The 17,221-nt window shown below is 51.0% G+C and overlaps 1 protein-coding gene across 1 annotated transcript in view; it reads right to left on the minus strand.

Annotated features, from left to right (window-relative positions):
• Muc5ac (mucin 5AC, oligomeric mucus/gel-forming) overlaps positions 1 to 6,970 on the minus strand; it is a 30,902-nt gene extending 23,932 nt beyond the window's left edge. The window contains exons 1-12 of the mRNA XM_057778708.1: positions 6,898 to 6,970; positions 6,140 to 6,214; positions 5,282 to 5,341; positions 4,705 to 4,966; positions 4,319 to 4,433; positions 3,878 to 3,968; positions 2,933 to 3,042; positions 2,601 to 2,814; positions 2,379 to 2,504; positions 2,075 to 2,189; positions 1,743 to 1,881; positions 452 to 566 (exon numbers count right to left, since the gene is read on the minus strand). Of these exons, the coding sequence (XP_057634691.1) occupies positions 452 to 566; positions 1,743 to 1,881; positions 2,075 to 2,189; positions 2,379 to 2,504; positions 2,601 to 2,814; positions 2,933 to 3,042; positions 3,878 to 3,968; positions 4,319 to 4,433; positions 4,705 to 4,966; positions 5,282 to 5,341; positions 6,140 to 6,214; positions 6,898 to 6,970 (1,495 nt within the window). The remainder of the gene's footprint in view (positions 1 to 451; positions 567 to 1,742; positions 1,882 to 2,074; positions 2,190 to 2,378; positions 2,505 to 2,600; positions 2,815 to 2,932; positions 3,043 to 3,877; positions 3,969 to 4,318; positions 4,434 to 4,704; positions 4,967 to 5,281; positions 5,342 to 6,139; positions 6,215 to 6,897) is intronic.
• Between the last annotated feature and the right edge of the window lie 10,251 nt (positions 6,971 to 17,221).

Raw genomic sequence — 17,221 nt, forward strand, 5'->3', positions numbered from 1 at the left:
GTCTCCCAACTGTCCCCTGGCAGCCCACACAGGCTGTGGCATGTGCTTGCTAGGTCTGGGAGGTCCTGGGCTACAAAGCTGTAGTCCCCATGTGGTTAACTTACGTCCCAAGATCTATCCCCATACTTTCCCTGATTTTCTAAACTTTGAAAAGAATCATAGTCTAAGTAATATAAAAACAGAAATTAATGTATAAAAATAACTTCAGTGGTGCTGTATTGGATAGATACTTGAGTCCTCGTTTCTTGGAGCCAACTGGTACAATCACAAAACCACCAGAGACAAACAATTGCAGTGTTCCACTTGAGGGTCATCCCCAGAAAGATCCACAAATAGTGCATGCACTCTCTGATGGGTATGTGTATCCAGGCGACGGCCCATGTGAACATATCCCTCCCACCCGGCCAGGACCTGCGTCTGCTGGAGCTCCCCTCAGCTCCCCCCATGATACTCACCGTCTGCCCCCCACCCAGGCTCAGCGTCACACTCTTCAGACAAGTCTCGCTGTCTGTCAGTCCACACTTTCGAAGCTCAGCCAGCACAGTGAAGGTATTGCTGTCACAGGGCTGCAGGGGGCGATACAGGTCCTGGCATACTGCGCAAACCCCGGCCCACTGCACCTTCCTTCTCATGCAATCTATGCTGCCTCCCCTTGCGGGAAATTCCTCATCCGCCACTGTCACAGACTCTAAGAAGCAGCCATTTGATTTCAGGAGGAAGGGGCCCCTTGGAGCCCACGCCATGAGTCTCCCTAGCCCCTGGCAGGGGGCTTACTGCACCTACTGAGTACAAGAATTCTAAAAGAGAAGTTGGGAGGAAGATGGGGTAGAGAAAGACAGATTGAGGGGAGGAGGTAGGGGAGGAGGGGGATGATTGAAATACACTGTGGACACATATAAAATTTTCAAAAAATAAAAATGTTTTAAAAGAAAAACAGTTGTTTTTTTTAAAAAAAAAAAAAAAATCAGTGGTTTCCAAGGTGAGGAGGGGGATGCTCAGGTGCAGTCTAGGGTGGCCAGCACAGTGAACTACTGAGTGGCACTAGGGTAGCAGATACGGGACATTTCACATTTGTCACATCCTGGGGCATGCACAAGAGTGACCCTGACAGACACTGCCGTGGATGGTAATGGCTGATTGGTTACCAGTCGTAACCAAAATATCACACTAAAGCAAGATGTTAGTACAGGGAGACTGCTGGGGATGGCGAGGCTTGGGAATTCACTGGGCTTTCTATTTCATTTATTTGTGGACATAAAAATGATATAAAAAAAAATAAGACAGGGTCTGGAGAGATGGACCGGTGATTAAGTGTGTTCTGCTCTTGCAAAGGACCCAAGTTCAGTGTCCAGCACCTACATGGTGGCTCCCAACCACCTGGAACTCCAACTCCAGGAATCTGATGCCTCTTCCGGCCTCCATGGGTACCATGCTCATGTTCACACAGAGAGACACCAGCATAGACAGAAGTAAAAATATGTAAATAAAATAAGTCTCTTTAAAAAGACAAGATTAGAAGGGCCAAAGCCATGAGCAGGAGTCACGCAGCCCTAGAGGCCCCATCAACAGTTGAATGACCCCATGGAGCCCTGGGCCAATCGGCAGAAGTATTCCTTCAGTTTCACCATGAAGTTCCCGAGGTCTCCCTGGTGCAGGAGTGATGGGCAGCCTAGACTGGTGATAACTGGGGAGCCCACCCCCACCCAAGTCAAAGGCCCCATCCAGGACATCATAGGTCTCACCTTGCTCAGCACGTAGCTGCAATCCCCATGCACTGTGTACTGCCTTTCGTCAAATGTGGAGAAGTGGGAGCCTCCCAGCACGGAGCAGGTGCCAGGGCACGGGATCTCCTGGCAGCTCCACCGCCCTCCAGAGCATGTGCTGTGGGTGGAAAGAAGGGCATACTGTGTACTGCTCCCAGGAACAGCAATCCTGACGTGTTTGCCACCTAGACTGAAGGCTTCTGCCCAGAGGGCTTTACCTCAGCAGTGTGGGACCTGACCAGTCCACACAGCCTGGGGAAGTAACCCTGGCATATGGCAGGCTCTTGAAAGGGGAGCTCAAAACCTACCACTTGGTGCAGTCAGTAGAGTAGTTGGTACCAGGCGCATAAGATGTCCCATTGTACAGGCAGGCACACTGGGACACGGGAACACAGCCTGTCTGGTTGATGTCATCAAGAACCATTCCTATAGAAAGCAAACCCATGTGATAGGAGCCATCTAAGAGCCTCAGTAAACCTTGGCAGCACAGCGACACTTGGGGCCAGGGTCTTAGGGTCTTTCACCAAGGCTGAAGAATGGCAACATGACCACCCATGCAGCTGTGTGTTTTGGAGGTCCTGTGTCTGGACTGGTGAGGTAGAGACTCCATCTTACCCTTAGGACAGAAGCAGCCAGCAATACAGTGGTCCTCACAGACCTGGGAGTGCTGGGGGTTGGAGCAGGTGTCCACACAGGGTGAGCCACATTCCTGGTGTTGCATGTTGAGGGGGCATGCTTGAGCTGCAGGGAGACCCGAGAGAAAGCTCATATCAAGCCAGGTCCCACTTCCCTGCTGGAGGATGGTCTGACGGTGGGGAAAGGAACTTAGGCACTTACAGCAGAGGTTGGGACCCCGCCAGTCCTGGGGCTTCCCTCCAGCATGGGCACACTGCCGGGAGTATTCAGCCACAGTTTGGCAGACACAGCTGGACAGGTCGGGGCGTTCACAGAGACAGAGGTCCTGCCTGCAAGCCTCCAGGTAGCTGCTGATGTCCACCAGGGCTGAGCAGTCTGAGAACAGCTGACTTTTCAGGATCTCTTCACAGATGCCCTGGACAAGTGTGGGGTCCATGCTGAGTTCAGACCCAAGCTTCCCCGAAGCACCTGGGTTATCCCGGAGCCCAAAGCCCTCCTCCCCACCCTTCCCACCCATTTCTTTCAAGGCTCACAGATTTGGTGGAGCAGTTCTTCTGGGGCACAGGGAGGGGGTCCTGGCACTGCTCTGTGGGGCCGTCCATCTTCTGGAGGTTCCCAAACTCAAGAGGTGTCAGTCTAACATCTGTAGGAAGCCCAGAGCACGTCTGTCTACAGATCCCAAGCCCCCAACCCATCATCCCAACAGCCAAGTCCAAGGGGCTCCCCTGGAGAATGCCCCTGTGATCCTGTGGTCCCTGTCTAGCTTCCCCAGTCTCACTCCCTGAGATGCTGATGTCTGGAACCCATGTGAGAGCCTAGAAAGAGCTTGGAGTTCCTAGGGCAACAGGATTAAGGGAGAGAGGCCTTAACAGATGCATAGCCATCAATCCTGGCCAGGCTGTGACGCAGCCCAGAGGACTGTAGAGTGAACCTGACATCCCACCAGCCCTCAGACTCTGGCTGACCTTGCACACAGCCTGGCCTGACACGGGCAGTCATATACATAGGCAGGCTCTGTCACCCACAGCTCATATGGGACTTGGGGGAACTGACAGAGGAGGAATGTTGGAGTATCTGGCTGATGCAGCCACATTCGTGATGCCACTGGTTGGAGGTAAAGAAGCATGACCCTCCCAGGGTGAAGAAAGAAGGAGGTTTTGTGTCCCCAGAATAGGGATACCAAGAACCAGTGGTCTGACAGGTAGCTTGTTTCCTGTATGCACCTATGGGGTGTATCAGCATGCCTAGAGTGTGCATGCACATGAGTGTAGGTGTGTCCAGGTGTGTGTGTGAACTTATGCATGAGCTGTAATTGTGGGGAGGGAAGCCTGTGTGGATATGTGTGCCTGTGTGAGCAGCAGGGGTGTGTGTGTGTGTGTGTGTGTGTGTGAGAGAGAGAGAGAGAGAGAGAGAGAGAGAGAGAGAGAGAGAGAGAGACTAAGCCTCCTGGGGTCCTAGGGCATTGCCTGGGGACTTACTGTGAGACAGGAACTCGCTGGACTCTGGACTGCCATTGAAGTCTCCACAGAGACCACAAGTCTTGTTGGTGTATTTGGTGTCCAACTCCAGCTGAAATTAAGGAGACATCAGACATCTGACCCCACTATAGACAACCCAGGATGTGAACTATAGACTCTCAAAAAAAGGGGTTAAGAGCTCCCAGAGGAGACACAAGCCAAAAGACCCTCCCCATAAGTCAAATGAAGCCATGACTCAGAAGCAAACATCCCACATACACAGGACCTATGTCTGGGGGTGAAGACCCTGAGACTCTGTTGATGCTTGGATGCCCACCTTCACCAGCTGTGTGGCCTATGCCCCCTCTCCTCACCCACCGCCTGATCTCACTGAGAGATTCCACCCATCGCCCCCATTTTACCAGAAGGCTCTCTCCACCCACACCCATCCCCCATCCTTACCAGGAGACTGTCATCATCATTCCACACGAAGACCAGGCCCAGCCTGGCCACCACCTTCAGGTAGCCACTGCTGAGCTCAATGAGAACCCCAGACTGGCTGAAGGGCAGCTGGACCCTGTAGAAGAGAGTAGGGATAAGGTACTGGGGGACAAGGAAAAGAGAGACCCCAGGTGACAAGATCCCTGCATCCATGTGTGTGACAGAGACATGGGACCTGGAATGCCAGTATTAAGGAGCTGAAGGGGCAGCCTGAGCATGGGGTGGGGAGTGCCTATTCAGCTTCTCTCCTGAGAGTGGAGTCTATCGCTAACAACCTCAGTGTCTCCCACAGACCCCCTGACCATGCAGCACCTCCATCCCCCATTCCAATACTGCCCCAGACTCACGGGTGGTTGTTGACTAATATGGAGCTCTTGGTCAGTTCAACAACTAGGCCGTCGAGCTTCATGATGACCCTGCTCAGAGTGGTGGAATTAGACTCCTGGGCACGACGTAGCTGGATATTGAAGTCCTCATAGGCATCCCCACAGTGTGCAGAGAACACGTAGTTGCAGAGGCCAGGGAAGCGGAAGACCTGGCCATCAAAGGTCTTGTAGTGGAAGTCGCCCCATGTGCTGCACACCCTCCCGGTATGTGCTGGGTTGAGAGCTGTGGACCGAAGCAATGGCAGGTTTTGAAGGCACTTTTCTGGGACCTGTTATGCCCTCTGTGTTCTACACTGGGTATCTGTTTCCCATGTGCCACTGGGATCAGACAGGCTCAGCCTCCTGTAGATCTAAGATCCCATCTGATGCAGGAAGACCTGGGACCAGCTCACGGCCACTTTGAATGCCCCCCAACCTTCCCCATGATTATTGCAGCCAGGAATCAGGGACCCCTTTCTAAACTAGCTCTTCAGGTCTAAGGGTGAGTATTCCTGCTAAGAGGAGCCACTTTCCCAGATAGACTTTGGGGCTCACTCACCTTGTACCACGGGGACGGTCTTCAGAGGTGGGATGATGGTCACCCCATGGAGTGGGACAGCTGTGGAGACAGAGGTTTGGATCATGGGGTGCACACAGCCTTGAGTGAGGTTTTGGGGTCAATGTGGCCCAGAGGAGAGGGCCCAGGGTCAGCAGAAGCAGACTCCCAAGTCTCCAATACAGCTTAGGTCCTATTGAGGACAAGGTAGGGCAGGGCCCAGCCTGAGGCCTACATATAGCATTCTCTTCTCTCACTGTCCCCTAGGGACCCCTGGATTCATCAGCCCATAGTGGCCACAGAGCCCAGAAACTTCTGTTTGTACATGGGAATTTATGTCCTGATTCTCACAAATGCCTGAATCTAGGGCAGCTCAACCTCTCAGGCCCCCCTCCCTTTTTAACCCATTTGGGGAATGCAAACTGCAAGGAGCTGATTGGTCCCCAACACCCCACCAGACCCCTTGCATTGGCATGTGTGCCAATCCCTCAGCTCCTACGTCATGTCCTGGATGGTGAATATGATACTGAAACAGGTTAATCAAACCAAGAGAAATGGCGGTAGGCTCTACGCAGGTGGAACAATGACCTTGTGCTGCAGAGGGCATAGCCTCCCCAGGCAGCCTGACAGACCTTCTGCATCTCTCTCAGAGCCTGAGCCTGGATGCCTGTGATGCCACCAGGGGCTGGATCAACAGTCATGTACAACAGGGTACACCTCAGCTCCATGTTCTCACTCCTCAGTGTGCTAGCTGAGGAGCCATTAAGGCAAGAAATCCTGGGGGACCCAAGGTCATATTAAGATAGAATCGGGGCGGGGAGAATATGGCAGGCATATTAGGGACAAAAGGCTAGGACTTACCATCATGCCCTTGAAGGAGAGAGAAGTCAGAGTGAGGCTCTTGGGCAGATTTCAGAGTGTCCTGATGGGCCTGGCCTGCAAAGAGGAGATGGGCTTGAGCTGAGAAGAGAGCAGGAGCCTCAGACAGCCCAGGCTGCTGGCCATCCATGTGCAGGTGGAGAGAAGGACATAATTATCACTCATCAATGGTCTGAAGCACAGAATCACCATGATGGAGGGTGAATGGCCCACCCCCATACCTACACAAGAGGGTTCGAGCAAAGTTGTGACTGGCCTTCGCCTGAATTAAGTCTAGTTTCCTGGTGCCTGCATCTGTTAGGAGGCCGTGCTGGGAGAAAACACATCTCCAGAACACCCTGCTGGGCCTACAACATATACAGCCCATGGTGTCTTGTGAGCTTATGACAGTCCAAAGAGGTTGTGTGCTGGTAAAATTGTCACAACCAGGGCACACAAGAGGGTTGAGAGCCTGCCATGACCAGCTTGGGGGGCTCTAAGACATGCCTTCTGCTCCCCCCACATTGGATGCCCAACCTCAATCCCCAGCACTTAAAAGTACTTCCTTGCCTCTTAAGTCGGAGACCATTTGAAGTTGTCAGGGCTCAGGCAAGGGCTGCCTGGCAGGACCCTCGCACAGATAATTTAGCTGCCAGGACCCAGATAAGAGTTTGAACTTCACTGCCCACCTGAGTCCAGGGCATGGGGGAAGGAAAATGTCTCTCCAAATGACCTGGAAAAGCTGACACTTTGAATCTTACCTGTGTGTTGACTACAAGTCAGGGCCAGGGCTAGGACCCAGAATGGGACCAGCTTCCTCCGGCCGACACCCATGCTGTGGAGCATGGGAAAACGTCCCCACTGGTAGGCTCTGAGGACAGACTCAAGTCACCAGCTGCCTTTTGTAGTCTGAGAGCTGGCTGGAGCACCAGTGGCTTCACGTTGGTGGGCGGGGCAGGCCTATCATTACCCTCACCCAGGTAAACAGTGGGCACTCAGTCACTTTAGGCTGGTCAGTGGCAGCAGTCAGAGGTGGGTGTGTCTGAAGGTGGAGTCTGGCTTCCCTGAGCTTCCCTGAGCTTCCCCCAGGTCTGACCTGTGTAGTTCTCTCCAAGCAGCCCACACACAGACCTACCCAGGCCATTCTAACCTATGAGTTCCTGGTACCTCAATAGACACATCTTCCAGACTGACAAAATGCTGCCTCTGAGACTACCGCAGGGCTGTTCTGGGCAGTCATCCTCTTTCCTTGGAGAGGAGCTGTGTGTGTGTGTGTGTGTGTGTGTGTGTGTGAGAGAGAGAGAGAGAGAGAGAGAGAGAGAGAGAGAGAGAGAGAGAGAGAGAGCACTTCACAATCACAGGAGTGTAGAGCCTCGGAGGAATTATGGCTGAGTGAGTGAATCAATGAGCGAATAACTCAGTGAATGAGTCATTAAATGCGTGAATGAGTGGATCAATCAATGAGCAAAGTAGATGAATGAATGAGTGAGTGAGTGAGTGAGTGAGTGAGTGAGTGAGTGAATGAATGCAAAAGTGAGTGGACAATTGAGTAAATGAATGGATGGATTAAACCAATCAATTGGTGAGTGAGGATGGGTAAATGAATGAATAATCAGTGAATGAACAGGTGAAGAATGAATGGGCTATTTGAGTGAATGGGTGAATGAGTGAGTTGAAGGATGAATGAATGAGTGGGCACACAAGGAAAGGTGTGGGTGGTCATGCGATATATGAGCAAGGCAGGCTGGGGCTTAGACACATGAAACCCCCCACCCTGCCCCAACCACCAACTGTTGCAGAGCTGGGACTGACCTTGGCACTAAACGCTGAGCCTGGAGAGGAGAGGGTGGAGAAGAGTAGCTTGCTGTGGGGCAGGCGAAATGGCCATGCTGGCCATGGCTGGATGGGTAGGCCATGTTATTGGAACCAGTTTCAATGAGGAGGTCATAAGGAGCTGCAGGTAGTGACCAGACCCAGACTGGGGTAAGTGCACAACCATGGCTATGCCTTCCCCACACCCTTGGCAACAAGGCAGGAGGCTCCCAGATGAGCAGTGTCTATGACCCTAGCACAAAGAAACAGGCCCAAATCACATCCTGACCCTTTGGCCCTCTGAGTTATTAACCTGATTTTGATGGGTATCACATCATGTCCGAGACTGGGTTGAACCACAGTAAGCTGATCCCTTGACCAGCTCACAGACCAGACAGACCATCTCTAGGCCTTGGCACACAGGATTCAAAGGGCTGCTCTGGGTACCAGGCCCATGTGACTGCCTAGCCCTGTTATGGCCGTGTGGGTACTGAGTTTCCTTCAGTATCCAGTTCTGGGTACTTCAACCACTGGGTATCAACTACCAGGCTTGATGACGGTTCCCATGTAAATCCAACCTAACTGAACCCTGTTACAACCAGTACTCTCCCTGAAGCTACATCTCAACACCAAGGATTCAATTCACAAATCCACCCTGTAGGCTCCAGTGGCTTCTGTCCCATGCCCACACCTTTAGCACCACTCTGATCCCTCAGACCCCAGTCAGTCTGGCTGGCTTCTTGCCCCTTTTTCCACCCTGGGTTGGAGCCTGCTCTGCTTCTGATCCAGGACAGGTATGGCAGCAATGGCTCAACCTAGAAGCCAGTCAAGCCTGACTTGTGGGATGGATCACTGGTGGGGTCTGTGCTCAGCTGCTGGAGCCTCACTGTCCTAAAGGACATACAGCAAGGACACTGTGCACACAGAGGCACAGGGGCCATGGGGCTAGGGCAGTGGTCCACAAGCCTTCCTTTCCTTGGCCCCTGAGGCCATTTGGTTCTAGGGCTGGGCCTGGGCTGGGCTGGAGCCCTTCCTTGAGGAGCTGATAAGTGAATGGCTCATTGCAGTCCAGAGAAGAAGGGCTGGGATTACACCCCAGCTGTTGCCATGGAGTTAAGGAAATGTTAGGGACCAGAACAGGACAGAGCATGGCTGTCACGTTGTTGTCTGGCTACTGGCCCCACCTCTGCCCCCCCCCCACAATGTGGGACAAGAAGCCAGCATCTGATATCCCCTTGATCCTAGCAGGTCAGTATGGTGATTCCGTAGAGATTAAGCCTCATGCAGCTGGACCACTTTGGGATCAGGCCCACAGTAAGGCAAAAAGCAGCAGTTTGGACAGCCTGGTGAATTGAAGGTGTGGCTGGAAGTGCCAAGACTCCTTGACCCTCACACAAAGACCCCTCATCTGCAAGTCTAGCCCGGCCTTTGAGGATGCTTTTTGAGTTCTCCAGGGGACAGTATGCTCATTCCAGCTCGCTCCCCTTCCTACCCCAGGAGCTTCTAAGGCAAAGCTTTGGGCCTGCACCCGTTTAACATTAAGGTATTAGACCAACTCTACCAGCCTCCTCCACCCCCCACCCCCCTAGCCCTGACACAGCCTGACTCTCAGCCCAGCCTGTTACTGGTCCATATGAGCTGGGTAGGGCCTCAGCTCTCAGCATCTGGAGCTCCAGGGCTCGCATTTCCCCACTGCCCACACTTGTCCCTTCAAGGCAAAGGGACAGTTTCTAGGCAAAGTCCGGGGGCCCTCAGGTCAGCCTGATTCAGAGAATCCATGTGCTCTGCAGGGCAGACCTGAGATCCCTCAACCTTCTTACTCCTTCCCATGGGAGAGTGGTTAAGGAGTCTTCCCGGAAGCCGGGGGTGCACTTCGTCTTAGGGTTTACTTCCTGGGAAGCCAGGGTGGCACTTCGTCTTAGGGTTTACTTCCTGGGAAGCCAGGAGTGCACTTCGTCTTAGGGTTTACTTCCTGGGAAGCCAGGGGTGCACTTCGTCTTAGGGTTTACTTCCTGGGAAGCCGGGAGGGCACTTCGTCTTAGGGTTTACTTCCTGGGAAGCCAGGGGGCACTTCATCTTAGGGTTTACTTCCTGGGAAGCCAGGGGTGCACTTCGTCTTAGGGTTTACTTCCTGGGCAGAAGACGGCATCCTGTATTATGTGGCCCGGACCAGCCCATCGTCCTCATCTGTAAGAGCAGCTGTTCCGTGAATACCAGAGTCTCTGTGGGCACAGGATCCTCTGCGCTTGCTCCTGGTCTCTGGAAAAGGCCTCAGTGGCAGTGCACCACTGTCCCCCCGGAGATTTCCCAGAGACTTGAGGCTAACCAAGAGACTAGAAAGCTCCTGCGTCCTCATCCAGAAAGCAGAGCGGCACTTCCTAGCCTGTCATTCTGGACACAGGCACAATCACAGCACATAAAAAAAACCCAACAGGTTTTATGATCCTGACAGCTTCTCATCCAGTCCTATCCCATACTTAACCGTGTGTTGCATGGGTGTCCTGAAAGCCTGGGGCTGAGCTGAGCCTACTGCCAAGTACAACTCTGATTACAAAGCTGGCATTTGGGGAGAAAGTGCATCTTCTTGTTTGATTGGGCTTTGTCGAGGCTTTATGCAAAAGACTGATAGTCCATTGTTCAGAAGGGGCAGAGAGGAAGTAGCACCAGCTGGGGAAGGGGACAGCCCTGGAGTGGCTGGGCAGCCCTGCCACTTTCAGGAACTGCCTCAGGTGTTGACAGAAGAGGCAGGCTTCCCAGCGGGTCTTTACTAAGCCAGGAACTTCCTTGATAAGGGAGAAAAGCATCTTAAATTTCTCCAGGTTTATTTGAGGGGGCCAAAGGGAGAGACGTGGTGAAGCAATGACCATGGGAGTGCTGTTTCATCCTGCCCGGAAGGAACTGGGGCCAGGAACTGCACCCCAACATCAGAGGTAAAAGGAATAGCGTCAATTTGATTTTGCGGCGGGGCTGCCCTGATTCGGAGCATTCCTGTGCTTGTTTGTTTCTCTGAATCATTAGGCAAACAGAATTCCTCCCAAGATCTGGCCGGGCAGCTGAAGGAAGTCCTAAGCCCTCTGGTTCTGGTACTGGCCAAAGGACCAGTGTTTTGGCAGCGTCCACAGCAAGGACCACATAGATGGCTGCCGAAAGTGGCCAGTGCATCCTCACACATGGCTGGTACTCCCCATACCAACTTCTGCTTGTCTAGTTTGAGAGTGTATCGGGCTTTCTCCTACTGAACCTCTCTTGCCCTACAGCCCTTCATTCCTCTCTCTTTTGGCCTCTGGTTACCTCATCTCCTGGGCTCCAGGCAGTTTCAATGGAGCCCCTAGAGAATGTGAACCTAAAGATAATTTGGGGGACAGAAAAGACCCTGAAGCAGAACACCAGGCCCAAATCCTCCTCTGGAGCCATCACTGAGCCAGTCAGGCCAACCCTGAGAACCACTGGGTCTATGACAGTCAAGTAGACTTTGTTGGTACTATCCCCTGATCACCCCACTCTATGCTGCTACTCCCCCACTCTGACCTGAGGGTCCTGGCCAGGTTGCTTGCCCTCTTACTAAGCCTTGGGGGGAGAGAAGGGAATATTCCCTTACTGGCTCCCCAGACCCAGGCCCCAAGCAGGCTAGTGGGGCGTGGATAGTTGCTCTGACCCTTTGGACAGAAAAAGAACATGAGTTCAAGTTGCATTCTACACAGTAGGTCAGGAGGACATTTTCCTCAATAATTCATCACAGCCAGGGGCTAGGAAGACAGTCAGCAGAGTGCACACCAGGCAAGCATGAGGACATGCCTGGTGTTTGAGTCCTCTGCGCCTTAAAAAAAAAAAAAAAGCCTGGCAAACATAGAAACAAGCCCTGGGAAGTCAGGGATCCCGAGGATCCTTGGAGCCTGCTGGCCAGCAGGCCTAACAGATTCAATTACTCTAAAATCAGTAAGAGACTCTGACTCAGAAACTCAACTTCAGAATGATTGAAGGCACTTGACAAAACAACCTGTAGTCTACACACACAGATGCCCGTACAGACACACACACACACACACACACAATTGTATCCACTGAAGTGTGTATTCATAGGAAAGCACTGCTCTGGATACACACCCAGAACAATGTTTCCGAGAGACACTTGCATATTCAGGTTCATGGCAGTGCTACTCACAGGAACCAAAATCCACTGGTACATGCATAAGACATCCTGTATCCATTATCCAAAATATTACTCAACACACACCTGTAATCCCAGCACCCTGAGCCTGCAGCAGAAGGATAGCAAATTTGAGGCCAGCCAGGATGACATAGTAAGATACCCTGTCTCAAAAACTGGGGGCAGGGGGTTCCAATGTGTGAATGAAACTTTAGTGCGACAAACCGGGCTTAAAAAGATAAATTCTGGGTCCTGGTGTTTCACACCTTTAATTCCAGCACCCAGGTAGCATAGGCAGGAGGATCTCCAGGAGGAGGAAGAGGAGAAAGAAGAGGAGGAGGAGGAGGAGGAGGAGGAGGAGGAGGAGGAGGAGGAGGAGGAGGAGAAAGAAGAGGAGGAGGAGGATCTCCAGGAGGAGGAGGAGGAAGAGGAGAAAGAAGAGGAGGAGGAGGAGGATCTCCAGGAGTAGGAGAAGGAGGAAGAGGAGGAGGAGGAAGAGGAGGAAGAGGAGGAGGAAATCTCTGGAGTTGCTAGATCCACAGAAGAAGAAGGGAAAATGAGATGCCTGGGGTTGGAAAGTGAATGGAGTCAGAGTTTAAGGCTGACAGAGTTTCCTTCTAGGAAGATGGAATATTCTGGAAGTAGATGATGGGGACAGCTGCACACCTGTGAACGTGCATCTCATGGCACGGAACTATGCACTTTTAAGTGTGCATGGCTGTGAGAGTTTTAATCGTCAGCCTCACCTGGGAAGAGAGTCTCAGTAAGAAAATGTCTACATTGGTTTGGGCTATAAGCACGGCTATGAGAAGTCACAGCCTAAAAGTGACTGGCACCATTCCCTGGGCTTGGGTTCCGGACTGTGCGAGAGTATAGAAAGCCAGCTGATCGGCAGGCATGTATGCGTTCATTCTCTTTGCCCTGACAGTGGGTGTGATGTGACTAACTCCTGCTGCCCTGGCTTCTCTGCAATGGTGGAAAGCATCCTTTCTCCCCCAAGCTATAAACCCCTTCTCTCCTAAGCTGCTTTTGGTCAGGGTGTTTTGTCACAGCAACAGAAATGACTTAGGACAAGGACTAAGTTAGCAGATCTGACGTGGTGTATGTTTCATGATGATTTTTTAAATAGTAAGGAACATGGCAGCAATTGTTGGTTCTCTGGCTTGGGATCTGTGTGTGCACTCTCCTAAGTGTTGTTGACCCTGATGGTGGTGACTTAACTGTTTCAGCTGCTTGCCTGACCCCCCACCCGTCCTCATCCAGAGGAGCTGCTGCTGTAGGGTCAATGTTCCTAGATATATAATCTACAACTTATATCTGACAGTGGGTCTGAGATCACCCCCAAAGCCTAGCTCGAATAAGAGCAGCCAGATCAGGGACACTCACATTTTGGGGTGAGGGGAATTACCCTAACACCCAGCTCTAAAAATATACAGGCTTACTCCCACACCTTAGTCTCTGAGGACTGAACAGGTAAACAATCCATAGGTACCTTGGGTGCACAGCTCTGAATCACTCCCCAGGCCAGGTTAGGGTTCCAGCAGGCCAGCCGAGCGCTACTGGCCCAAAGGTGCTGGACTCTGCCCTCCCCCACCCTACATGGGTACCCGTCAGGCAGTCAACCTTTCAGTCAGAGCCCTCACAGCACAACCCTGACCTGCCTTGTTTAACTAGACCTGATGTACTCATTCTGAGGCGAACAAGAGTAGCCGAGTTCACCCGGAAGCACCAAGAATATAGAAAAGGCAGGCCCAGCAGGAGCCTCAGAGATGGCACCATGCAAAGGGCTGTGCACACGCACCCACACAGCCCTCAGAATTATAAAACTATGGAGAGGAAGGGGAGGGGGAAAAACACAGGAAGGATAGCAAGGCTCAGCCCTAGTGTCAGACCATGGTCAGATGTCCAGACAACTCCCACCAGTAGGCTGATCCACGGCCACCTACATGCTTCTAGACCAGCATCCAGCAGCATGGCCAGGAGGAGCCTCTGGTCCTCAGGAAAGCTGTGTCTCCTTCCCAGCCCACTCCAGAGAAACAGATACGGGGCCTCCCTGTGGTTTGAGTGGCAGCTATTCCCTGAGCACTCAGAATACCGAGATATGTCCAGTTTAATTATGGCCACTAGAAGCCTAGCTAAGATGTATTTGTTCAAGCCTTTGGCGGAATTCCTTTTTTAACTAGTGTATGAACAGCTAGGAAGATAGCTCAGTAAGGAATGTGTCTGCCAGGCAAACATAAAGACCTGAGTTTGGAAAGCATGGTGGTGTTTGTCCTCAATCCCAGTGCTAGGGAGTGGAGACAGGAGGGTCCATGAAGCCTGCTGGCCAGCCAGACTGGCTGAACTGGCAGACCCCAAGTTCAGTAAAAGACTGTCTAAAAAATAAGATAGAAAACTATTGAGTGACAACATTTGGCATTGACCTCTGACCTCTACACACAGGCACACACACACATACACACACACATACACACACAAAAAAATAATAAATAAAATTGAGGTGTGTGTCTTTTCCATATAGATTTGCAGGTGCTCTTTAAGTATGCACTATATAAATTCCCTTTGGATATGTATTGTGAATCTTTTAATTGTCTTTTTATGAAATTCCTAATTCAGGTGGTATCCAATTTATCAATTCTCTTTCACACCTAGAGATTTTGCATTCTGATCAGGTAGTCTTGACTTAAGACTTGGTCAATTTCAAGCCATGGAGACTCAGCCTCACATTTTCTCCTAGGATATTATTGCCCTGGTTTTACCTGTAAGACAATAAACCACTTGTTTGGGGGCTTTGTGTAATATAAAGTCTGAAGCAAGGTTTCTTTTGATCCACTCCAACTTCCAGTTTGTCACCATGCGGCTGTTTTTCAACAGTGGGCTCAATGTTGAGTCAAATGTGCGTGTGCAGGTTCCTTACTCGTTGCATCTGTGTTCACGCCAAGACCACTCCATCTTGACCAGTTAAGGTTTTGAAAAAGAGTCCTCTAGCTTCTCCCCTTAACACTTCTCCGGCTGCCCTAGGAGCTACAGATCCGTACAGACCAGAATGCGCATCCCACTGTCAAAAAAGAAAGGTGCTGATCAGTCGCAGGAAAAATGACATCTCAACAATCCTGAGTCGTCTGTTCTTTTACATGGGTCTCTAAATTTCTTCTGCTTTCTCCAGTCTTCAGTGTAGCCGTCTTGTGTATCTTTTGTATACCTAGGTATTTAAGGTTTTAGAGTTAGCTGGGGACTGCTCATTCCTTGTAGTCTGCTGATAGTCTATAACCATGAACATGTAGTGAACGTACAGTGTTGTTCACCAACTGTGTTAGTCTCAGTAACGCCCCCTGGACTTTCATATTAGCTACTTTTCTTGTAAACAAAGGCCCAGTAAAAGCAACTTAAGGAAGAAAGGGTTTTAGTTCATACGTCCTAACAGAGAAGTCATAGTGGCCAGACGGCCACACTGTACCCACAGCTAGGAATTAGAGGCGAATGTTGGTACTCAGCTTGGCTTTTTCTTATTCAGTCGGGGACCCCTGTGCATGGAATGATGCTGATCACACTTAGGATGAATATTCCCACCCAGATTATCCCAATCCAGAAACTGCCTCACAGACTTGGAGATTCTAGACCCTATCAGGTTAACAGTATTAACTACCACGGATGCCTGTGTCCACTCCCTGAACCCGTGAGCACTCCCTCCATTGACGAGAGGTGCAGGATCTTAGGACAGGGAGAGTGTCCTGGGTTTCCTGATCCCAGTAACCCTCCCAGAGAATAGATGAAGAGGTGAAGGGCTTTGGAGACAGCAGCCAGGGAATGCAGGTGGCATCGGAAGATGGAACATGAAGGAAACAGGTTCTCCCAAGAGCCTCTGGGAGAAATGCGGTCCTGATGACTCACTGTAGACCCCCAACCTCCTGGACGGTAGTGGTACATCTGTATTGCTTTAGCCCCCCGAGCCTGTGGATACTATGAAGTCCTCTGGGTTGGAGATTCATTGACTGGAGAGAACTTTGTGATGGTAGAGAGATGGGGAGTGGCAGGTAGAGAACCAAATGACCTCGAGCTGTCTTTAGTCCCAAGATAGCCATTTGTCATTCCTAGATCTAATCTAATATCCTTTCCACTGTCAGGTAAAACTTTTAGAATGTCCACTATCAGGTAAAACCTTTAGAATGTATCGGCTTAGCAGATAGTATCTGAGACCTAGAGCAGAAATTTTGTACTTTGCTAGTGGTTATAAGTATCCTTGCCTCTTTCCAGGAGGAAACAGAAAGCTTTGACCTTTTACCATTGAACAAGTGTTAACAGGTTAGTGTGTGTGTGCATATGTGTATTCATATGTACACACATGTGTGTGTTTGTGTATGTGTGTGTATATATGTATTAGTGGGGGCTGTGGGTGTGTGCATGTGGAGACTAGAGAATAACCTTGAATCTCTTTCCTTGGGAGTTGTTCACTTACTTGAGACAGGGTCTTTCATTGGCCAGCTAGATCAGGCTGGCTGGCCAGTGAGCCCCAGGTAGAATCTGCCTGTCTTTGTCTCCCCAGTGCTGTGATGACAAGCACATCTCACCACACCAGACTTCCCTCCACCCCAAGGGCTGCATCTTAGCAACTGAGCCATCTCTTCTTCCCCACAGCAGGGTTTGTATAGATGGGATTTTTTTATTTCCCTATGGCATTTCCCTGTGTAAGTTTACCATGAATAACCATTGAACTTCCCAAATGCATCCCTCTCTGGGCGTGGGTTACACAGCCACGCGCTCCTGGTTATCAAGTGTTCGGAGGTTTTCTTGCTGTCTTCTGTGCTGATTCTGACTTGATTCTACTGTCATCGGACTCAGTACGTGCAGGTTTGACTGTTTGCATCCCAGGACATGGAGAGCATGTGCCTACCACATGCCTTTTCCTGCAGAGAGCTAAAGAAACATTTATTCAGCCTAGAAAAGGAAGGTACCCGCAGACCAAAGAAGAGCCTGTCCATGTCCAGCTTGGTGAATATCCGGGAGTTAGGATTGTCATATCTATTACTGAGTATCTGGAAAGAGGCATCTTAAAGAAGAATGGATTTGCCTGGCTTGTGGTTTAAGAGAGTCCAGTCCAGGGAAGGCAAGGAGATGGGAGTAACTCA

The sequence above is a fragment of the Chionomys nivalis genome, chromosome 8 (assembly GCF_950005125.1).
Source record: "Chionomys nivalis chromosome 8, mChiNiv1.1, whole genome shotgun sequence".
Taxonomy (NCBI): Eukaryota; Metazoa; Chordata; class Mammalia; order Rodentia; family Cricetidae; genus Chionomys; species Chionomys nivalis.